This window comes from Oryctolagus cuniculus, chromosome 11, assembly GCF_051225735.1.
Source record: "Oryctolagus cuniculus isolate XC-2025 breed Fujian yellow rabbit chromosome 11, ASM5122573v1, whole genome shotgun sequence".
NCBI classification, from domain to species: Eukaryota; Metazoa; Chordata; class Mammalia; order Lagomorpha; family Leporidae; genus Oryctolagus; species Oryctolagus cuniculus.
In genome coordinates, this window is record NC_142877.1 from 11,262,380 (window position 1) to 11,285,486 (window position 23,107).

Consider the following 23,107-nt stretch of genomic DNA (forward strand, 5'->3'; position numbering starts at 1 on the left):
CTCAGCGCACGATGTCTGGCACTCGCACTCGAGCCCGGGAGAGCAGCTCCGGCCAGCGCGCCCTCACCCCACCCAGCGCCTCCACAAGCATACAGATTACGCATCTCAGCTAGGAGGCCAGGCAGACACTGCCGCGGAGAGAAGACATTTACAGAATTCGCCTTCTTCCCCCTTCCTGAGAAACGCTTTTTCCATTTGGTGCATTGTTACAGGAAAGCCGATCGACAAGGGGGCTTGGCCAACTGGCAGGGGTGCCCAGGAGACGGCTGCACACCTCCACCACGGAAGACTTAAAAAATTACTGATTTATTTTAAAGGGTTATATAGAGAGAAGGACAGAGCTCGTGGCTGCATCAGCCAGAGCTGGGCCAGGCTGAAGCCAGGAGCTTTGCAGGTCTCCCACGTAGGTGCAGAGGCCCAAGCGCTGGGGCCATTTGCTGCTGTTCCCCCAGGCATGTTAACAGAGCTGGATCAGAAGTGGAACGGCTGGGACTTGAACCAGCAGCGCCCATCTGGGATGCCGGCCCAATCCACTAAGCCACAACACCAGTCCTGAGGACACTGGGGGACGCAGACCATGCCAGGGCGACTGCCCCACGAGGTTCTTCAGGCACACGGCTACTTCCTCTTGTACCTGGTAAGAGTTAAGGCCACGAAGATGACGGAGAAGCTCCTTTGCCGTGAGAGGCTCTTCTCCCATCTCAGGCAGAGGCTCTGGGCGGGGCAGGGAGCGAGGGCGGGCCCCCCACCTCACCCCACCCCACCCCACCCCACCCCACACCACCCAGCACCTGGATTTAGACTTGAAGGTCCCTCCTCGTCTCTGGTGGGCCAAGCCCAGCCGTTTCCTTTCTTCAAAGGAAGGGCTGTGGGTGGGGGAAGAGAAGACGCTGAAATGGGCAAGCTGCTGGGCCCGGTGACGGCCCCCCGCCCCGGGAGGGGTCATTTGCAGGCCCTGGGTCCTAGGCATTCGTGTGGTTCCACCTGGGGGTCAGGGCCGAGCCACAGAACAAGGCTGCAGAGGGCCTGCCTGCACCCGCTGGGCCTATGACCACAAGGGGGACTCGGGGTGCCCACGCCAACTCCGGACCAGGGCCGGGGGGCAGGAGGATAAGCACGAGGGGATCCTCTGGGGTCTACAAAATGGAGCCCAAGATGTCAGAGTCGTCACGGCCTTGAAAGCCGCTTTCTGAGCCTCAAGGCAACAGGGCTGAGCCCTGCGAGCAGCGGCCGCTCCTCAGCACCGCTCCTTCACCGGCTCCACAGGCGGGCACGCCAGGAAGCGAGGGCCTGGGAACCGGGAGTGGGCAAGGGGAGAGCCCCGCTCCCGCCAGACCAGGGCCCAGGCCCTGAGGAGCCTACCCGGCGCGGTACTGCTTCAGGGCCCTCCTGCTGGTGTTGGTGAGCTCTTCGTCAAACACAGACTTCTTCCTCGGCTCCGGCTTCTGGGCTGCAGGCAGACACACAGACACGACGGCCTAGCGGCGGCCCCGGCCCAGGCGCCCAGGCAGCCTCCCGCTCCGCCGCTCTAGCGCCCACGGGCTGCCCTCCCCTCACCCTCCCCCACCCGTGACTCCACGTGGCAGACACGACGGCCTAGCGGCGGCCCCGGCCCAGGCGCCCAGGCAGCCTCCCGCTCCGCCGCTCTAGCACCCCGGGCTGCCCTCCCCTCACCCTCCCCCACCCGTGACTCCACGCGGCAGACACGCAGACACGACGGCCTAGCGGCGGCCCCGGGCCAGGCACCCAGGCAGCCTCCCGCTCCGCCACTCTAGCGCCCACAGGCTGCCCTCCCCTCACCCTCCCCCACCCGTGACTCCACGTGGCAGGGGTGTGGATTCCGGAGCCAAAAGGGCTGGGGTGCCGATGCCGGCTCTCCCATCAACCACAGGGTCACCCCGGAGCTTGGGGCTCCTCAGAAGCACGGGCTGCTGTCACCAGCCCGCCCATCTCCTGCGGGGCGGCGCCAACACCTACCAGGGCCTCTCACGGGCTCTTCCTCAGGCATGGCCCGGGCCCGCTTGGCTCTGCGATTCCTCTTGGCCAGGCGCTCGGCAAACATCTGTGCCTTCAGGATTTCAAACTGTGACCTTTCTTCTGCCTGGGGGCGGAGGGGGTGCGAGCACGTGAGCGCGGAGCCGCAGAGGTGCCCCCCACCCCTGGGAGCAGTGGGGTGCCCCACCAGGCGTGCGCGCGGAGAAGAGGGTGCCCCCCTCGGCACTCACTGTCATCTCCCCCTTCTTCTTGGCATCCTTCATAAACTTCTTCCTTTTCTTCTTTCCTCTCAAGGCCAAGTCAAATTCCTGCAGCGCCTTGGCAACTGGCAAGGGAGAGAGCAGGCGGCTTCAGGAACGTCCACGTCCACGTCCACGTCCACGTCCAGAAGCAGTGCGTACTTTAAAGTAATGCCTGGGGCCGGTTCAAGTCCCGGCTGCTCCACTTCCAACCCAGCTCACTGCTAATGGCCTGGGAGAGCAGTGGAAGATGGCCCGAGTGCTGGGGACCCGGTGCCCATGCGGGAGACCCAGACGGCTTCTGCCTGGTCCAGCCCTGTCCACTGCAGTCATTTGGGGAGTGAACCAGCAGATGAAAAGAGACTTCTCTCTCTCTCTCCCTCTTGTCTCTGTCACTCTGCCATTTTTTGTTGTTGTTGTTAAAAAGTGATTTATTTATTTGAAAGAGTTACACAGAGAAGGAAAGGCAGAGAGGCCTTCCATCCGTTAGTTCACTCTCCAACTGGCTCCAATGGCCGGAGCTGTGCTGATCCGAAGCCAGGAGCTAGGAGCTTCCTTCGGGTTTCCCATGTGGGTTCGGGGACCCAAACACTTGAGCCATCTTCTACTGCTTTCCCAGGCTATAGCAGAGAGCTGGATTGGAAGTGGAGCAGCCGGGACTTGAACCGGCGCCCATATGGGATGCAGGCACTACAGGTGCCAGCTTTACCCTCTATGCCACAGCGCCAGCCCCACTCGGCCTTTCAAATAAATAAATAAATCTAAAACAAAAAATGGCAAAAGATTGGGAACCTCAATAACCCTCAACTAGGGACTTATTAAATAAATTGCAATGGAAGACCACATAGTCACCAAAAAAAAAGTCCCATGGGGCATTTGGTACAACGATTGAGACCCCACCTGGAATGCCCACATCCCATATGGAAGTGCTCGGGTTCCAGTCCCAGCTCTGCTTCCAACTCCAGCTTCCTGCTAAGGTGCACCGTGGGAGGCAGCAGACAATGGCCTAAGTACTTAGGTCCCTGCCACCCACACGAGACGTGGACTGAGCTCCTGGCTCCTGGCTTCGGCCTGGTCCAGCCCCATTTGAAGAGTAAACCAGTGAATGGAGGTCACAGGAATGTGTCACTGTCTCAATCTGTCCCTCGGCCTTTCAAGTAGAAATGAAACTTTCCTTTGTGAGTCAGCTGTACACACGCCTGATATGAAACGATCCCCAAGCAATGCAACTGAATGGGAAAAGCAAGATGTAGAACACGAATTCAGGAGTGGTTTTTTTCCTTAAAAAGAGAGGGAGAAGGAACTATATTAAAACATCTCCTGGCCTCTTTAATTCTAATTGTGGTGAAACACATCCACCGTCAGCTTTCCCAGTTCACCCGCGGTTAAGAGTCCTCTGTGGTGTGCAGTCCACTCCCAGCGTCGGGACCGTGCAGCCATCACCACTTACAAAGCTCCACGCAGGGGCGGCCAGTGACGGGCCCCACTGCAAACGCGTCCCCCGGCCCTGGGGAGCCCTGTGACCTGTGGTGACTCTGCCCCGTCCACGGGACCCCACGGGGCTTGTCCACCGCTGTGGGGACCATGGCCCTCAGCAGAGCGTCCCCACGGTGAGGCCCGGAGGCACGTATCAGAGCTCCGGTGAGACTGAACGGCCAGTGTGCCGCTGGACTGTAACCTGTTCTGTTCATCTTCTCAAACTGTTGTTGATTTATTGAATGGCAGAGCGAGATCTTCCAATGGCTGGTTTATTCCCCAAATGCCCACAAGGGGGCTGGGCCAGGATGAAGTCAGAAGCCAGGAACTGAACCCAGACCTCCCAGGCAGGTGGCTGGGGCCAAACTCACCCTGCTGCCTCCCAGCATCTGTCGGCAGGAGGCTGGCGTCACCCGTCAGACACAGGACGCAACCCCAGACCGTCTAATAGATGACCCAGGCATCTTAACCAGTGCGCCAAATTCTTGTTCTTCCATTCATGGTTGATTTTTTTTTTTAATTTACTGATTTTTATTCATTTGAAAGGCAGAGAGACAGAGAGAACCTCTCATTTGCTGGTTCACTCCCCGAATGCCCACAATAGCCAGAGCTGCACCAGGCCGAAGCTAGGAGCCCAGACTCAATCCAAGTTTCCCACATGGATGGCAGGGACCCAACCACGTGAGCCATCATCTGCTGCCTCCCAGGGTGCATGAGGAGGAAACTGATCAGAAGCAGGCACTCCGACGTGGGCTGCAGGTGTGCGAAGCAGTAGCCTAACCACTCCGCCACAATGCCTGCCCCCACGCGCCGTGTGACGGCCCCCTGGCTACCAGGACTAATGCCCCAGTGGGCACGGGCACACGGGTCTGCGGGAGTTCCCACGTTCTGCTCCCTGGGTATTCGCCCCCTGCTGGCCCCACGGTGGTTCGGCCTCGCTTTTGGAGGAAGCGTCCCTGACTTACTTTTTTCTTTCTTCCTCTCCTCTTTGGTCTGGAACCAGCTCCTCTCGGGCTCCTGGCCTGGCGCCTCCTTCCCCTTCTCCAGGAGCCGTTTTGCTGTGTTGATCTGCGGGGACAGCAGCAGGGTGCCCCGTGAGGCCCCGTGAGGCCCCTGGGCCCCAGAGGGCCGGGCGGAGCCGCAGACGGAGCCTCTGCTCGCAGCCCCACCTGGGCTTCCGACTGCTGCATGGCCTTCTCCTCCGCCTCCAGCTGCAGAACCGCGTACACGTCCTTCTCCATGGCCTCGATCTTGTCCCGAAACCTGAGGATGACGTCTCGGAGCAAGAGAACGAGAAGGTTTTAAAATGCAGGTGAAGACGCACACGGCACAGCTGATGGAATAGCGTAAACGTGTACTTGCTGATGGGAATTCCTGCTTTTCAGAGCCGACTTCCTCTCAGCAGCCCCCAAGGCTTCCTGTGGCTCCTGGGATTCCCGACTCCCACCCTCTGGGCTCCTGCGACACTAAGCTTGCTGCTGCCACAGGGCCTTGGCCCTGCTCCCTCTCGGCTCAGAGGCCTTTCCCGAACAGCCTTTCTGTGGGAGGCACCGCTCACGCCCACCAGAGCGTCAGCCCTGCTGCGTCGCCGGCTGGATCCCCGCACCAGGCACAGGGTGGGACGCGCGGCTCCTTGCTGGGCAAAGGAGGTAAAAATGAACAAAGGCCTGAAAGGGCACGGTGCGAGCGGCGGCGAGCGCGCTGATGGAGAACCACAGCTTTACTTTCCTTACCGGTTCCCAACGATGAATGACTTTAAGGGGAACAGACTGAGCGCTGCTCCGCTCCTCCTCTGCCCCCACCGTGCAGAATTCCGCCCCAGCAGACACCTTTCCCGTAGGGAAACGTCTGAGTGGGCACTGCGTCTGCATCTCTATCATTCTTCCCTTCTGCCCACCCAGGAAGGCCGAAGGCCAGCAAAGGAGGTGAGACCTGCCCAGGGTCTCTCAGCGAGGAAGCGGCAGAGTTGAGCGTCCAACCTGGCTCCTGCTGGCAAAGCTCCTGCTCCCAGCTGTGTGCCTGGCCCTGCCCAGCCCTGCCCGGCCGCCCCTCACCCTGGGGCAGTATGCGGGCCTTCACAGGGGCCTTGGCGGCCTTCACGATCTCCTTCAGCATCTTGCGCTCCTCTTCTCCCACCAGAGACACCGAGCGCCCGGCCCTGCCGGCACGCGCGGTCCGCCCCACCCGGTGGACGTAATGTTTGATGGTGTTGGGCATCGTGAAATTGACAACCTACAAGATCAATGTGGAGCGTCAATCAGGTTAGGTGGAGCCAGGGGGGCCAAGGAGGCAGAGTTGAACCAGAAGTCCCAGGAAGACGGGCCCTGCTCACCGTTTTGACCCCTTCGATGTCAAGTCCACGGGCTGCCACATCTGTGGCCACCAGGACGTCAATCTGTTCATCCTTGAAGCGCCTAGAAATGGCCGCAGACAGACGCTCATCCAGATGCCAGACCCCAAGAATTCTCCAGCAGAGAACTGAGTGGGGCGTTAAAGCCACCAAAATGGCCTGGCACTGTGACGCAGCAGGCTGAGCCACTGCCTGGGACACCCACGTCCCCCACTGAACGCTGGTTCAAGTCCTGGAGACACCCATTCTGATCCAACTCCCTGCTAATGCACCTGCGAACCAGCAGATGAGGGCTCACGTTCCTGGGCCCCTGCCACCCACGTGGGAGACCTGGATGGAGTTCTGAGCTCCTGGCTTCAGCCTGGCCCAGGCTTGGCCATTGTGGCCATTTGGGGAGAGAACCAGCAGATGGAAGATCTGTCTCCCTCTGCTCTTCAAATACATAAACCAACAGACTGCAGGAAGGAGCGCGTGCAAAGGTGTCTGTGATGATGAGGAAGACGGGCAGAATTCTAGGGTATCCCTTGCCCACCAGCTGGGATTCCACATCTTTTTTTTTTTTTTTTTTTTTTTTTTTTCCTGACAGGCAGAGTGGACAGTGAGAGAGAGAGACAGAGAGAAAGGTCTTCCTTTGCCGTTGGTTCACCCTCCAATGGCTGCCACGGCCGGCGCGCTACAGCTGGTGCATCGCGCTGATCCGAAGGCAGGAGCCAGGTACTTCTCCTGGTCTCCCATGGGGTGCAGGGCCCAAGCACTTGGGCCATCCTCCACTGCACTCCCGGGCCACAGAAGAGAGCTGGCCTGGAAGAGGAGCAACCGGGACAGAATCCAGCGCCCTGACCGGGACTAGAACCCGGTGTGCCGGAGCCGCAAGGCGGAGGATTAGCCTACTGAGCTGCGGCGCCGGCCGGGATTCCACATCTTGTTCGCTCAGCCCCAGAGTGGCTGCTGCCGCGGGCAAGCTGGAGCCTGAGACCACACAGTGTCTTTCAGGTCAGGTTCCGGACGGGGCCCAGGTGGAAGGGGCGCCCTGGGCATGGGCACCTGGGAACAGGGCTGCTGCTCTCACCCAACCCCTGGGGTCCCGCCTGCCCCCGCCCGTTACCGGAGGGCCTCCAGCCGCTGCGTCTGCGACAGGTTGCCGTGGAGCTCGCCCACCTGCAGCCCCAGGAGGCCCAGGAGGATGTGCAGGCGGTGGGCCTGCTTCTTGGTCTGCGTGAAGAGCATCACGTGGTCGGTGAAGGTTCTGGTCAGCAGAGCTGCAGGGAGGGAGGGGCGCTCTCAGCTGCTGCGACGCGTGGCTGCCGTGCCTGGCACCCGTCCTCGCGGCACAGCCGGAAAAGCCGACTCCCGAGAGCAGCGAGAGTGACCCCTTGGTCTTCACCTGCCACGATGGCTTCCCGGTCCCCTTCCCGGTTAGGCCGGATCCGGATGAACTCCTGCCGCAGGAAAGGGGCCACATCCGTGTTGCTGTTCACAAATATCCGGACGGGGTTCTTCAAGGAGACTGAAGCCAGATCCTTCACCTGCCGAGCACGAGGCCAGGGTCTCAGCTCCCCGCGGCCGGCAGCCGGGGAGGAGGCGGCTGCCCGGCCCGCAGCACCCCACCCGGGCGCCCCGGCCCACCTCGTCCGTCATGGTGGCCGAGAAGAGCATGGTCTGCCGGTGGTGCGAGCACATGCGGATGATCTCCTTCATCTGCTCCTCGAAGTACTCGTCCAGCATCCTGGGGAGAGGCAGGACACGCGGCCGTGGGCGGAGGCGCGCAGGCCGGGTCTGCTGGTGGCGGCCGTGGGCGGAGGCGCGCAGGCCGGGTCTGCTGGCCATGTTCAGACCTCCTCAGCTGCTCTCCACCTGTCACTCTGCAGCCATCCAGAACCACGCCTCCTGCACTGTAACTGGCTGCGGCGGCTCGCTGGGTTCCCTTAATCTGGAACCTCCCCCTCCCCCTTTTCCACACTCGGGATTTGTCTGTATTCCAGGGCCTGGATTCAGACAACTCGACACCGGCACGGTGCTACCAGGCAAGGGGGGCCCTCCCCCTCTCCAGCAGCAGACGCCAGCGGTCGCGTTCCAGAGCCAAGGGTGTGCGCGCGGCGTCCTGGTTACGGCAGCACCTGGGGGTCTCCCCGCTGCAGAGGAGTCTCCTTGCCGGCACCTGCCCCTGTGGCACAGGCCCTCCTTCCCCTGCCCCCACGCTGCCTCAGCCTGGCGTGCCGTGAGACGCGGCATCTCGGAAGCACGGTTTCCAGCCTTTTAGCCCCGAGGCAAACACGGAATGCTCTCCTTTGCTTCTCTGCCTGCTCTGCTGGAGGCAGCCAATCGGGCCTTTAGCAACGGCACACAGGGCACCTGCTGTGCGCCAGGCACAGGACTGAAGCAGAGGCCCCGTCTGGAGTACCGTGTTCTAGGGGGAGGGGACAGACTCAAATGCCCCAGGAACCCTCCAGGGACCGCGCAGGAGGACAGCGTCAAAGCACCTCGGAGACAAAAGCAGAGAGGGAGTGAGGAAGGCAGGAGCTGTCCCAACACGGTCAGCAAAGGCGTGTCCCAAGGACCAAGCATGCAACAGAAACCCAACAGGGACAGCAAAGTACTGCCCGCCAAGTAACAGCTGACACAGATGCCCCCGGAGGCCAGCGGGAGTTACCAACAGGTCAAAGGTCAGGTGTGAAAACAGGGAGACAAGGATGAACACCCTAACAACTGGGAGCGTGGAGGTGTCGTTCCTTGAGATTGGGGGGTGGGGGCAGGTGGGATCAGAAGCCTGTTTACAACCTGTCTGTTCTGCGCTGCTTCAACAGGGAGCAGCCTGAGCACGCACTGGCTTATCTGTGACTTCCTGCCCCGCCCCGCAGCCCACCGTCAATCCAGTGCATACAAGAGTTGATCCTCTTCTGCCTCAAGGGAGAGAGGTGACCAGGAGCAACATGTATAAAAGACAGATGGAGGATGGAGAGAGGGAGCCCCTGTGACAGCCACGGAGATGTCTGTGGGGCCTCGCTACGCAGTGGGTGCCACTCCCGCCTCCCTCATCCAAACAAGAACCAAGATCAGCTTTCCAAACCTCAGTGAGGAGGCAGCAGAGCACACATGACCTACCTTACAGCTCAACGGTCATCACACACACAGGAGGGAGAGGGAGAGGGGGGGAGAGGGAGAGAGGGAGAGAGAGGGAGGGGGGAGAGAGGGAGGGGGGAGAGAGGGAGGGGGGAGAGAGGGAGGGGGGAGAGAGGGAGAGAGAGGGAGAGAGAGGGAGAGAGGGAGAGAGGGAGAGAGAGGGAGGGGGGAGAGAGAGGGAGAGAGAGAGAGGGGGAGAGAGGGAGAGGGAGGGAGAGAGGGAGGGGGGAGAGAGGGAGAGAGGGAGAGGGGGAGAGAGGGAGAGAGGGAGAGGGGGAGAGAGGGAGAGAGGGAGAGAGGGAGGGAGAAGGGGGGAGGGAGAGAGAGGGAGGGGGGAGAGGGAGAGAGAAGGAGAGAGAAGGAGAGAGAAGGAGAGAGAGGGAGAGAGGGAGAAAGGGAGAGGGGGAGAGAGGGAGAGAGAGGGAGAGAGAGAGAGGAAAATCGGGGCCCAATGTGAAGCGGCTCCCCACACCCGTGGCAAAGGCCAGGAGCACGCAGAAGCCTGCAGGCCCCGCATCCGGGTGCGGCCCCGCAGCCGCCTGAGGCGCACCTGTCGGCCTCATCCAGGATGAGCACCTCGATGCTGTTCAGGTGGAAGGAGGGGCAGTTGTGGAGGTGATCGATGAGCCGCCCCGGCGTGGCGATGAGGATGTCGGGCGCCGCCCGAAGAGCCGCCTCCTGAGACTTCACGTCCAGGCCACCTGCAGGGACAGCCCCAGCGGGTGGCCAGCTCAGTCACCCGCAGAGGGGGCTCAACGCCCACTCCACCGCACGCCCAGTGCAGACGAAACAGCTGAGAACAAGACTGACCCAGGCCCGCCCACGTGGACTTCACAACACGTGGAGAGGGACGGCAATTTCAGGACAACCGTGTAAATATGGACGTCAGAAAAGTGACAGAAACCTCCAAGGTCAAGAAGAAGCTGTGAAAATTACTGAAGCCTCCGCACACAGGACAAAAAAAATCACCTTTGACTTCCAACTGCACACGGAAGATAAGCTGCAGGTTGGAAAGCGCTCTCACAAAGCTTCAGCACAAAAACTCTGCCCAAAATAAAGCCTGCCTCATCATTCATGCTAAGAAGTTACAGACTAAGAGCAGGCATGTGGCATGGCGCTCAGGCACCACTGGGACACCTGCATCTGCATCACAGGGGGTCAGGGGTCAAATCTTGGCTCCACTTCTGACCCCAGTTCCCAGCAAATGTGCTGTGCACCCTGGGAGCCAGCAGCGGAAGGCTCGAGGCCTTGGGTCCCTGCCCCCACGTGAGGTCAGGACTGAGTTCTGGGCTTCTGCTCTTGACCTGGCCTGGCCCCAGCTGCTGCAAATACTTGGGAAGTGAACCAAAGGATCTGTTTCTCGCTCAGATATATTTTAAAAAGAAAGAAATCTATTTTAGTTTTTAAATATATTTTAAGAAGAAATTACAACCTAAGTTTGTTCAGTACCAAGAACGATCGTCCCATAATTTTGACACATTTTTTAAGGCTGATTAAGTCCCAATCAGACTTCTCCCATTCCCCTACTGTGAAAACAGGACATCCGGTTTGTACGTGGATCCACTCGACAGAGGCCTTTCTGAGCAGCCGGCTCCCCCGGGAGAGACCCGCACTCGGCTGGAAACTCACCCACCGCCAGGCACGTGGTGATGCTGCAGAACTGCGCCAGCTGCTTGGTCACGGAGTGCACCTGGATGCCCAGCTCGCGCGTGGGAACCAGCACCAGCACCCGGGTGACGGGCGCCTGGCGGGGCTTGTAGATCAGCCGCTCCAACACGGGCAGCGCGAAAGCAGCCGTCTTACCTGGCGGGGGAGCGGCAGGAAAGCAGGAAGAGATCCGGGCCTGAATGAACGGCTACAGCCCCCAACACCCACGCGGCCGCTCCGGGACCGCTTCGCAGCCCTCAAGCTACACGGTGGATGCCAAAACCTGGAACCACAGAACCACCGGCCCCGGGCAGCGGGTGGAGAAGGTCGCCTCGAAGGTGACCGCGTCCTAAAGCTGTAGCCATGAAATGCATGAGGAGTATACCTTGAATAAAAGGTTTCGGGGGGAAAAAGGAGAGGAGGGCCCTAGGTCTCGATCTTAGTCTTTGGTGGACAGGAATATTAAAAAAAAAAAAATGTTTTGATGTAGTAACATACACACTGTCTTCTAACTTTTCTTTTTCTCAAGAAAACATGAATATATATCTTCTTATTTTTAAAAAAAGTACTCTATTGTTTCAAATGGCTGCACAGCGCTATAGGACATGACAGCTCTCCTCTATGACCAAGGACCCCAAGGCTGATGATCGGGCTACTTTCCAGTAACAACATGGGGCACGGGTAAGGGCCCCTCCCGGGGCCCACGGGGCTACAGGGCCCACGGGGCTGCACGAAGACGAACTTCACCAGACCCCAAAACCTGCGCCTCCTCCCATTTCCTTTAGAAACCTGAGTAGGCTGTGCATCTAGTTAACACCAAGGCCAAGGTCCTGGTTTGGATGTTGCCCTATGGTTACACGAGATGTCACCAGGCGAGAAGGATTAGAGTCTCCACCGGGCCAGCGCTGTGGCAGTCCACACAATGCTGGCTGCTGACTCTTCCTAGTCTCCCCCAACACCCACCAGCAGAGGCCCCTCTTTGTCACCCCCCAGTTCCCTCCAGCTACAGCCACAAGGAAAAGGCGCAGAAAGCAAGAAAACATTCTATAAAACGCTGCCGTGGGGACACAACAGAAACTGGCCAGCTCCAAGTGTCCCCAAGTCTCCAAAAGCCCAACATGAAAATTCCTGCAGACGTTATCAACAGTTCCAAAACACAAGGCCTGTTAGCCCAGCGGCATTCCGGGAAGTCGACCTGGAGCCCAGCCCGGGGACGCCATCCTCCCTCCCCTGGCCACACCTGTCCCGGTGGCTGCGCAGGCGCAGATGTCCTTTCCCAGCAGACCCACGGGTATGCACGCCTTCTGGATTGGGGTGGGCTGCTTGAAGCCCATGGCAGAGATGGCCTGGAGAGGAAAGACAGGATCAGCTGGGGGTGGGGGGGCGGTGGCAGGCCAGGCGCAGGCCAAAACCAGTCACCAGGGAAGTCACTCAAACTACAGCAATCCTCCCGACACTCATCCACACAGGGCAGCTGAGAGCACGGGGTCTCAGAGCTGGCCAGGCACCCGGCACACAGCAGGAAGTGACAGAAACGAAATCCCTGCCCTCAGGAACCTTATGATGTGGTGACATGAGACAGACCAAGAAACAGGCCACACGAGACAAACACCAGCGAAGGATCTGGATGGTCCAGGGGCCGGGGAGGCGGCCTGAGGGGTGCAGTCAACTCGGGAGAGCCCAGGGAGGCCCCTTGAACCCTGAGGAGGGCAGGGGACACTCGCCAGGCTTCCGGAAGAAGAGGCTTCCGGGCAGAGGGAGGAGCCCGGGGCCTCGGGCATCAGCATGGAGGCAGAGTGGCCACAGAATGAGCGCCAAGGAGACATCATCTGAGGGGACCAGAAGGGATACGGCTGTGCAGGCAGTCAGGAGGACACCGGCTTTGATCCTAAGGGAAACTGGAAGTCGGGGGGGGGGGGGGGGGCGTGGAGGCAGGCAGGGATGGTGACAGGGTCTCTGTGCTGTGAGGACGGCAGAGGGCAGGAGAGCGGGGTTACTGCAGTCATCAACCCCCAGGGCCCTCCAGAGGCCACCACCTTCAGCAGAGGGCGGGACAGGTTCATGTCCTGGAAGGAGAGGCTTTCATCATACTGAGAGGCATCTTCAAAAAATCCACCCATTTCCTGCAGCAGAAAATCAAAAAAGACAGAATTCAGCACAGGGGTCCAGGGAGCATGAATCCCTCACAGCCTTGCAGGGTTTCCAGGCGAGCCCCACGCTGAGCTCCCGCCCACACTCACCTGTCCTTTCTTCTTCTTCTTCTTCTCCTCCTTTACTTTGAGTGTATCTACGGAGAAAAGCGCAGCTGAGGACCGTGGCTCCTCCCCTCTGTGCACCTGCCACGTGCCAGACACCGTCCTCAGCGCTTCCACCTGGGGGCGAGCCACTGCCGCCAGCTTCATCTCACAGATGAGGACACTTGGGCGGCCATACAGGAAAGAAACATAACCTGCCTGAGGTCAGACAGGAAGCAGACCGGCCGGTGTGGTCCAGAGCGCAGGCTCCGAATGCTAAGCCCCAGTATGTGTTAGTACACCTTCCTGCAAAGACGACTCGCGGAGAAACCATCGATATAGGTCACTGCCAGTCTCAGTCCCAGAGATGCCCAGAGGCTGCCGATGGGGAAAGAGGAAACTTCCTGAAAACTGAGATGGCCCACCCAAGACCCCGCCACAGAGGAATTCAACATCACAGGGAGGTCTGAACTACTGACTGTGGGTGGGGCAAGCCATGTGGCTCAGCGGGCTGGGCCGCCGCCTGGTACGCCTGCATCCCCCATCAGTGCTAGGGATGGTCCTGACTCCACTGCCAATCCAGCTTCCTGCCCACGAGCACCCTGAGAGGCAGCAAGCAGGTGATGGCTCAAGTACGGCCATCCCTGCCACCCACGCGAGACCAGAGTATGTTCCAGGCTTCGGGCTTTGGTCCGGCCCAGTCCTGGCTGTTATGGGCATTTTGGAAGTAAATCAGCGTGTGAGAGATCTCTGTCTCTCAGACTTTCAAGTAAATAAAAAATAAATAAAAATTTTAAAATTTATCAGCTGTGCAGAACCCAGAATTCTTTGCACGAAGAGGTGGATGCGCCCTGGCCCGGCCCGTGTCTGCGGCTCCAGCGCCGCCCACCTGCTTTGGTGAGGATGTCCTCCTCTGCGGACGAGTAGTCAGTCTCTGGCTCCTCATCTTCCGACCCTTCCTCATCTCTCCCCGCTGGCTCCTCCGGCCCCGCTGGCTCAGGGCCCTCCTTGGCTTCTGTCTCCTTCTCCAACTTCCCAGATTTGGCTTCTTTATCCTGGAAAAAAAATTACAATAAAGCCAGGTTAACAACAAACGACACGAAATTCAGAGCCCAAGAAGAGCACCGTTGGGCTCTTCAGCCTGGTGGAGACTGGCAGGACTCTTAGTGGCCAAAGGGGACCCAAAGGGGGCTGGCGCGGTGGCACAGGGAGTTAGGCTGCCACCTGTGATGCCAGCTGTGGCATGAGCACCAGCTCAAGTCCCGCTGCTCCACTTCTGATCCAGCTCCCTGGTGATGCGCCTGGCAAAGCAGTGGTTGAGCCTGTGCTGCCCACGTGAGACCTGGACGGAGCCCCCACGCTCCTGGCTGTGGCCTGGCCCAGCCCTGGCAGTTATAGCCAATGGGGGGGGGGGGGGCGAACCAGCGAATGGAAGATATCGCTCTCTCTGTCTCTCTCCCCTTCTGTTGCTCTGCCTTTCAAATACATAAAACAAATCTTTTTCTTAAAAAAAAAAAAAAAAAGAGAGAGAGAGAGAGAGACCTCGAGGAGACGTAGTAGTGCTGAGCATAAACCCAGGGCATAACTTAACAACAACAAGCAAGAGTGGCTTTGCCTCCTCACCTCCAGTTTCCTTTTCTTCCGAACTTTCTCGATCTTCTCATCTAATGTAGTGGCTGCCCTCTGCAAATAAAAATAGAGAGACAAGTAAAGAGAAACGCAGCAAAGTGGCCAAGCAAGATCTCTCTGATGGCTGGATGCAAATGTGAAGATGTAAAAGGTTTGTCTGTCTTTGCACAGATGAACCAATCTCTAGATTATTCTTGGGCCAAAAAAAAAGTTAAGTAATTGGTCTCTCCATGAAAAAAGTTTAAATTACCAGGAACAATACAAGGACCCACATTTTAGAAGGAGCTTCAATGTAAAATGGCAAATTACCAAGAGATGTGAATTCTATCTAAACGGCATGCTGAAAAACCCTTGAGAGGCCGGCGCCGTGGCTCAATAGGCTAATCCTCCACCTTGCGGCGCTGGCACACCGGGTTCTAGTCCCGGTTGGGGCGCCGGATTCTGTCCCGGTTGCCCCTCTTCCAGGCCAGCTCTCTGCTATGGCCAGGGAGTGCAGTGGAGGATGGCCCAGGTGCTTGGGCCCTGCACCCCATGGGAGACCAGGAAAAGCACCTGGATCCTGGCTCCTGCCATCGGATCAGCGCGGTGCGCCGGCTGCAGCGGCGGCCATTGGAGGGTGAACCAACGGCAAAGGAAGACCTTTCTCTCTCTGTCTCTCTCACTGTCCACTCTGCCTGTCAAAAAAAAAAAAAAAAAAAAACCCTTGAGACATAATTCGGCCTACTAATTAAAATGCTGAAACCTGGGCAAATTCAGGTGATGCTGGAAACTGGCCGAACTTGTGGAAGGCTGAGTAAGTGGCCGGGTCCCTCCATGCGTCCTCAAAGCACCCGAACTGCCACGGCTGGGCCCCAAACGCTAGGCTGTGCCCTGCATTACTGGTCTAAGTACTCCCCGCCCTGCTGGACTGTAAGCTCACAGGCAGAGTATCTGTTCAGTAAACCTGGAGTGCACTGTTCATCAGAACATGAAACACGAGAACAAACACTTTACAGTTTACCTGGAAAAGTTCTTTGTTACTCTCTGAAAAAAAGAAAATATTATATATATATATATATATGTGTATTATAAACAAATCCTCCCAGGATGACCTTGAAGAGGCATCGCTGGTTGGCATGGACCAGAACTGGGACCGTCAGAGTGTGATTATCTGGAGCAGGTAAAACTTCTCTGAAAGCACATGACATCAGAGATAACATCGACACATCTTCTGGCTTGATAACCAGACTCACAGATGTGCATGGGATCCTGGCAATCCTGCAGATGACAATGACATCTGTGGCAGCTTTGGCTGCGTGGGAACCAAGCACCTTGAATGGTGACATCACCCGAGACCACCTTGCAAGTGACGGCGATTCATGAACGACACCACACTACCAGCGCAGACACGGGGCCTGGTGGTTCCGACACCACATCTCACACTGGAGCAGCCGACTCCGGCTTCCTGCTAATGCAGACTCCGGGAGGCAGCAGTAATGGCTCCAGTGCTCGGGTTCCTGTCACCCAGGTGAGACCTGGATGGAGTACCCGGCTCCTGACTTTGACTCAGCCCAGTCTCAGCTGTTCCAGGCATTTGGGGAGTAAACTAGCAGATGAGTGCTCTCTCTCTCAAATAACAAAAACATTTTAAAAGGAAAAACACTACCAAGGATGTCCATTAGACTGTTCTCCGTTACAAACTGATATAGCAAAGATTTCTTTCTAATATTTCAAGCAAGGAGTGAACATCTAAAAGAGGCCTTTTTAACACAGTTATAGTTATACATATTTTAGATGGGCTATGGATATTTTTAAGTCATACAATTTATGCAATGGTGGCGTTCCTAAACCAATGATCTCATATCATCAGGCGTCCTCTGAGACTTTCTCTTTTCATGTCCTAACGTCTGTAAAGTAAAGGCCTCTCTCCATACATACACTGACATGAGTCTGAGCTCACCTCTCTGGGAAAAGCCCCCATGAACACTCCTGATACTTCCAAATGTCACCTGTGGCTCAATGATCCATGAGCGTGCGTGTGACTACTCAGGTCTGCGATAAACCCTCCGTGCAGCATTTTATGCTGTGGTGTTAATCAAGACTGCCAGTCGCCTGGGGCCTCCTCTCCCCACCCCACCAAAACCACAGGGGAGTTCCAAGGAGCTCCAGCATCCGCGAGCAGACGGAGGCAGAGGGGAGAGGCGGTGAGGGAGGTGGGGTCAGGAGCCGCGAGCAGACGGACGCAGACGGGAGAGGCGGTGAGGGAGGTGGGGTCAGGGGCCGCGAGCGGCCGGAGGCAGAGGGGAGAGGCGGTGAGGGAGGTGGGGTCAGGAGCCGCGAGAGGCAGAGGGGAGAGGCGGTGAGGGAGGTGGGGTCAGGAGCCGTGAGCGGCCGGAGGCAGAGGGGAGAGGCGGTGAGGGAGGTGGGGTCAGGAACCGCGAGCAGACGGACGCAGCCGGGAGAGGCGGTGAGGGAGGTGGGGTCAGGGGCCGCGAGCGGCCGGAGGCAGAGGGGAGGGGAGAGGCGGTGAGGGAGGTGGGGTCAGGAACCGCGAGCAGACGGACGCAGCCGGGAGAGGCGGTGAGGGAGGTGGGGTCAGGGGCCGCGAGCAGCCGGAGGCAGAGGGAAGAGGCGGTGAGGGAGGTGGGGTCAGGCCGGAGGCAGAGGGGAGAGGCGGTGAGGGAGGTGGGGTCAGGGGCCGCGAGCACTGCCCTCTCACCTTCCTCTTGAGCTGGCTCATGACCTCAGCCAGGGCCCAGCTGCCATCGTACGCCCCCTCCTTCTCGGTGAAAATGAAGTCAGGGTTGAAATCGGCACTGCGGTTCTTCTGCAAGGCCTTCTGCTTCCTGCCCAGCACAATGGGCCCCTGCGAAGAGGGAGAGGCTGGGTGACATGGGGCTGAGGAGAAGAACAGTGGAAAAGGAAGATGGGGGCCGGCGCTGTGGCGCAGCGGGTTAAAGCCCCGGCCTGGGCACCAGCATCCCATCCAGGTGCTGGTTTGAGTCCCGGTTGCTCCTCTTCCAATCCAGCTCCCTGCTAGTGTGCCTGGGAAAGCAGTGGAGAATGACCTGGGTCCTTGGGCCTCTGCACCCAGGTAGGAGACCGGGAAGAAGCTCCTGGCTCCTGGCTCCAGATGAGCTCAGCTCCAGGCATTTGGGGAGTGAACCAGTGAATGGAAGACCTTTCTCTGTCTCTACTTCTCTCTGTAACTCTGTCTTTCAAATTAATTAACTAATTAACTATTTTAAAAAAAGAAAAGAAGCAAATGCAGGTCCCAATAAAAGAAGAGAAACATACAGGACAAAAATGGACAGATTAGGAAAAGCAACTGAACGATCTACAAGGATAGTGGGAGACTGCCACACACAGCGCTCAGCAACTGAGCCAGACTGTGAACAACGTGGAGAACTTGGAGAACAGCTTCACCGCGAGGCACACAGAGGACACCACGTCCACCGTCGGAGAACACCGTGGGGACAGGCCGCACCGCGAGGCCTACAGATGGCACCACGTCCACCGTCGGAGACGGCCGTGGAATCTAAACAAGCCGCACTCACTGCAGTGGAGCAGAATGGCGTGGCCGCAGCTGGCGCTGGAGGAGGTGGGAAGGTACTGGTGAAAGAGGAGCGGCCCTCAGTCCTAAGACGAGCAAGCTGTAGGCTCTCAGCTACAGAGGGTGACTACAGTTACCAGCACTGTGCTGCTGGTGCCGGCCTCCAGCAGAGTGGCTGACACACCACGCGGATACCCACACCCCAGACTGCAGTGCCGGGGTCTGAGTCCTGGCTCCTCCACTTCCAATCCAACTTCTTGCTAATGTGCCTGGGAAGGCAGCAGGTGACGGCCCAAGATCTTGGGTCCCTGCTATCTACCCACATGGGAGGCCCAAATGAAGCTCCTGGCTCCTGGCTCCTGGCTTTGGCCTGGCCCAGGGCTGGCTGTTGTGGTCCTTTGGGGAGTGAAGCAGCACACAGCAGGCCACTCTGTCTTTCAAATAAATAAGTGGTTTTTATGAAGTCATGCTTTAACCAACTAATCATTTCACAAAATATAGATACATCAAAGCCTCATGTGAATATCTTAAATTTATAAAACTATTTATCCATCATCCCTCAATAAAGTTGCAGGGGAAAGCAACAGCTCCTGAGTACTGAGAACACACAAGGCCCTGCGAGAGGCACTGGGGATAAAAGCACAATCAAGACCCAGCCCCAGCACCAGCGTCATGGTGTGGAGGGTTAAGCCTCTGCCTGTGGCGCCGGCACCCCATATGGACTACGGTTCGAGTCTTGGCTGCTCCACTTCCAATCCAGCTCCTTGCCGCCAGCCTGGGAAAGCAGTGGAAGATGGCCCAAGTGCTTGCACTCATGTGGGAGACCCAGAAGAAGCTCCTGGCTCCTGGCTTCAGATTGGCCCAGTTCCGATTGTTGTAGCCATTTGGGGAGTGGGTGAAAGACCTCTCTGCCTCTGTGTCTGTAACTCTGCCTCTCAAATAAATAAATCAAAAAAAAAAAAAAAAAAAAAAAAACCAGCACCTATTCTTAACCTCTGCGAGCTAATACTGCAAGCAGCTACTAACAAGGGCCACCCTTGGGGGAGTTGTGGGTTTGCTATTCCTAGTTACATACCATGGATACAGGTGAGTGTGCATCCAACATGTGCACAAACAAGCCTCGCATCTACCCGAGTGCTACCGCGATCCGCTTTGTAGAGGGGAAAGTGAGACGCAGGCTAAATCCCTGGTCCGTGATCACCCTCCGATAAAGGGCAGCGGCGAGGCTCAAACCAGGCCCAGCGTTCTTCACCACGATTCTGAAAGCTGTTCCCAGGAGGTAACCGGAAACCTCCGTGCCAGGTAAGCGGAGCCACACGGCGGCCACACGGGCCACTTCACCGTGTGCGGTGGCGGCGGCAGCTCCAGAACGCACACCCGGCACAGGCGACAGGCACAGGGAGCCGCGCTGCAGGCAGAGAGACAGCAGCGAGGAAGCCTCGGAGCTGAGGGGCCAAGGCCACGCAGTCCAGGAAGGGAAGTGACCATGGAGTGGTCAAGAAGGGGAGGGTCTGAGAGGTGAGCCAAGAAGCCAGACGGAAGCGGGCTCGCAGCTGTTACCCGAAGGAGGGCCCTCCCGTGAGGAGTGCACCAGGGACCAAGAGGAGATGCAGCCGGTGCGTCCGGGCTGCAGGTGTCGCAGCTCGTGCCGGCACCGGTCTGTCCTGGGTGGGAGTGGGGGCAGGGGGAGAGGCCGGGAGACCCCTGCAGAGCTCAGGAGGGGCTGAGCGGACAGGAGGCCAGACTGCGGAGCTTCCGGCCTGAGATGGGGAGAGGGTGGAGGGTGAGGGAGACCCCGCGGGTCTGGAGGAGCTGGCCTGTGGAGGCCACGGGACAGCCCAATGGGCGTGTCCAGCAGGCAGATGCGAATCTCCCAGGGCCCTGATTCCCCTCTAACTGCCACACTGCAGGTCCGGGGCCACGCACAACACCAGCCGCAGGAGCGATGCGCCCGTCTTCCCCGCTGCGCCGGCCCCACGCTTGGCACTACTCAGCAAGTGCTGGCTCGCGAAACCAGCGAACGGAAAGACAAGCAGGGCTCTGTGGGCAGGGACCAGGACTGCCTGCCATTCGCCCAGTGAGTGCAGGCGACGCCGACTGCCCCGCGTGCAGACGTGCGGGGAAGCTGGCGACGAGCAAACTGAGACGAGCGCGGGGTCCCAGGGAGACCATTCCCGGGAAACTACCCCCGCCGGGAGGGGACACCGAGGATTCGGGGACAGGAGCCTGAGGAATCGCGGGCACGGGAAGCGGTCGAGGAAACCCGCGGGTGCGGGGGCCGTGTCCCCAAGCTCCGGCCAGCTCGTACCTCCTCCTCCTCGTCTCCGGAGTCGGACTCGGGCTCCACCGGCACCTCGTCATCCTCGCCGATGGTTCCGATTAAACCGAGCTCAGCAAGCATGGTGAAGCCGCAGCCACTTCCGGAAGCGCACCGTCCGTCCGTCCGTCCCCAATCCGCTCGGCGACCACTGCGCATGCGCCTTGCGTCACTTCCGCTCACGGAAGACACTCCGCCCCCGGGAGCGCGCACGCGGCCGTGGGGGCGTGGCTTCGCGTGACGCCATCCCGGGTCGCAGCTTTGGGCGCTCCGATTCCATTGTGTGGGTCCCCAGCGGTAGGAATCGTGGAGGGGTGTCTGAGGTGAGGTCCGGGGAGGTGGGATCCAGCCGTGGGCATTTCTGCATAAAACGATGTGACGGAAAACAACCATTGGTTAGCAGTGATAGAATTACGAGTTTTAATTTTCTTCTCAGTTTTATTTTTTTTAATGTCCCTAAGCATCACCCCCCTTTTTTTTTTTTTTGACAGGCAGAGGTAGTGAAAGAGAGAGACTGAGAGAAAGGTCTTCCTTCCGTTGGTTCACCCCCCAAATGGGCGCTACAGCGGGCGCTGCGCTGATCCGAAGCCAGGAGCCAGGTGCTTCTCCTGGTCTCCCATGGGGTGCAGGGCCCAAGCACCTGGGCCATCCTCCACTGCACTCCTGGGCCACAGCAGAGAGCTGGCCTGGAAGAGGGGCAACCGGGACAGAATCCGGCGCCCCGACCGGGACTAGAACCCAGTGTGCCGGCGCCGCAGGCGGAGGATTAGCCTAGTGAGCCGGCCAACCTAAGCATCACCTCTCACGGGGAGTCACCTCAGACTACCTACACCTCCTGGCCGGTCCTCTTTCCATAGCAGCACTCCCTGCGTGCGACAGCCGGCACCTGTGTCTCAGAAGTAAGCTTAGTTGTCTGGTGTGTGTGTTTAAAAGGTGCTATCAGCGGCGTGAATTACGTTTGCAATATTAGGCAGCCATCACCCCGTTTCCACAACCGTTTCATCACCCTAGACAGGAACATGGTAACCACTGAGCAGTCACTACCACATGGAACTCTCCCCGACCTCTGAACTACTTCCTGTTCCCAGAACTGCCATGTTCTAGATGTGTTCTAGACGGGGAATTGCGCCATCTTGGTCCATCCGTGTCGGGCTCTCGCTTCCCTCTGCAGGCCTTTTCAATGTCCACCCACGTTGCGGCATGTGCCAAGACTTCGTTATGGCTGAATAATGTTGTATTGTGCGTGGAGATCACTTGTTTGCCCATGTGTCTGTTGGTGAACACTGGGTGAATTCCCCATTTTGACTGTAGTGAACATTGTTGTATGGAACCTGTTTGAGTCCCTGTCTTCAATTGTTAGGGGTTGTACCCAGGAAAGCAGTTACTGGGTCCATATCTGACTTGCTGAGGAACCACCAACATGGCTTCCAGCGGCTGTCTCTACCTTCCCATCAACAGTGGGCGAGTGTCCCCACTGCGCCACATTCTTGCTGACACTTAGGCTTGAACAATGGCCATAGATGCCTTTTTTTTTTTTTTAAGATTTATTTATTTATTTGAAAGTCAGAGTTACAGAAATCAGGAGCGACAAAGTGAGATTTTCCATCCCCTGTTCACTCCCCAAATAGCCACAATGACCAGGGCTAGGCCAGGCAGAAGCCAGGAACCTGGAGCTTCTTCTGGGTTTCCCACATGAGTGGCAGGGGCCCAAGCACTTGGCCCATCTGCTGCTGCTTTTCCCAGGCCATAATCAGGGAGCCAGAGCAGAAGTGGAGCCTCTGGGACATGAACCGGTGCCCATATGGAATGCAGGCAGTGGCTTTACCCACTACGCCACAGCGCCAGCCCCCAGAGATCCTTTTAATGACAGTTGTGATGATGGTGAGTCTCATACTCTCACTTCAGACACAAATAGCTGGTACATGAAGAATAGCTAAGAGTTACTGAGTGTTAATTCCTAGATCAACATTTCTTTTTTTATTTTAAATTTCATTTATTTTATGCTGAATGTATTCCTAAGCCATGCGTTTGTGTTTGTTCGGTTTCTTCCATGCCCCCTCGTTCAGTGAGGACCATCTCAATGGGGCAGGGAGCTCCGGGATGGGTTAATCCACCCATGAGCTCTGTAGGCTCAGCAGAGCGTCTCGGGTACTCTGTTCTGCTGGATATTTTCGATGACTAGAGAATCTGCATCCAAACCTTCAGCTCAGCATCACTCTATACATTTTTTTAAAAGACTTCTTTTATGTATTTGAAAGGCAGAGTTACAGAGAGAGAGAGAGCCAGAGAGAGAGAACTTCCATCCACTGGTTTACTTCCCAAATAGCCACAATGGCCAGAGCTGAGCTGATCTGAAGCCAAGAGCCAGGAGCTTTTTCCGGGTCTCCCACGCGGGTATAGGGGCCCAAGGACTTGAGCCATCTTCTGCTCTCCCAGGCCATAGCAGGGAGCTGGATCAGAAGTGGACCAGCTGGGACTTGAACCGGCGCCCATATGGGATGCAGGCACTGTAGGCTTTAACTGGGGTTTAACCTGCTGTGCCACAATGCCAGCTCCACTCTGTATTTT

The 23,107-nt window shown here is 58.0% G+C and overlaps 1 protein-coding gene and 1 long non-coding RNA gene across 2 annotated transcripts; one reads left to right on the forward strand and one right to left on the reverse strand.

Moving 5' to 3' along the window:
- Positions 1 to 287: 287 nt before the first annotated feature.
- Positions 288 to 20,768, reverse strand: DDX27 (DEAD-box helicase 27). The gene is made up of 21 exons (XM_051844939.3): positions 20,531 to 20,768; positions 17,389 to 17,535; positions 14,685 to 14,744; positions 13,951 to 14,116; positions 13,068 to 13,114; positions 12,864 to 12,950; positions 12,068 to 12,173; positions 10,810 to 10,983; positions 9,731 to 9,881; positions 7,687 to 7,786; positions 7,445 to 7,586; positions 7,166 to 7,319; positions 6,043 to 6,124; positions 5,765 to 5,942; positions 4,880 to 4,986; positions 4,676 to 4,778; positions 2,226 to 2,320; positions 1,978 to 2,101; positions 1,363 to 1,450; positions 792 to 866; positions 288 to 634 (listed from the first exon to the last, which is right to left on the reverse strand). The coding sequence occupies exons 1-21, from the start codon at positions 20,696 to 20,698 to the stop codon at positions 619 to 621; spliced, it is 2,370 nt and encodes a 789-aa protein (XP_051700899.3). The 5' UTR covers positions 20,699 to 20,768; the 3' UTR covers positions 288 to 618.
- Positions 20,759 to 21,873, forward strand: LOC149123332 (uncharacterized). The gene is made up of 2 exons (XR_016215792.1): positions 20,759 to 20,862; positions 21,031 to 21,873. It is a non-coding gene; the product is annotated as an uncharacterized LOC149123332 (long non-coding RNA).
- The last annotated feature ends 1,234 nt before the right edge of the window (positions 21,874 to 23,107 follow it).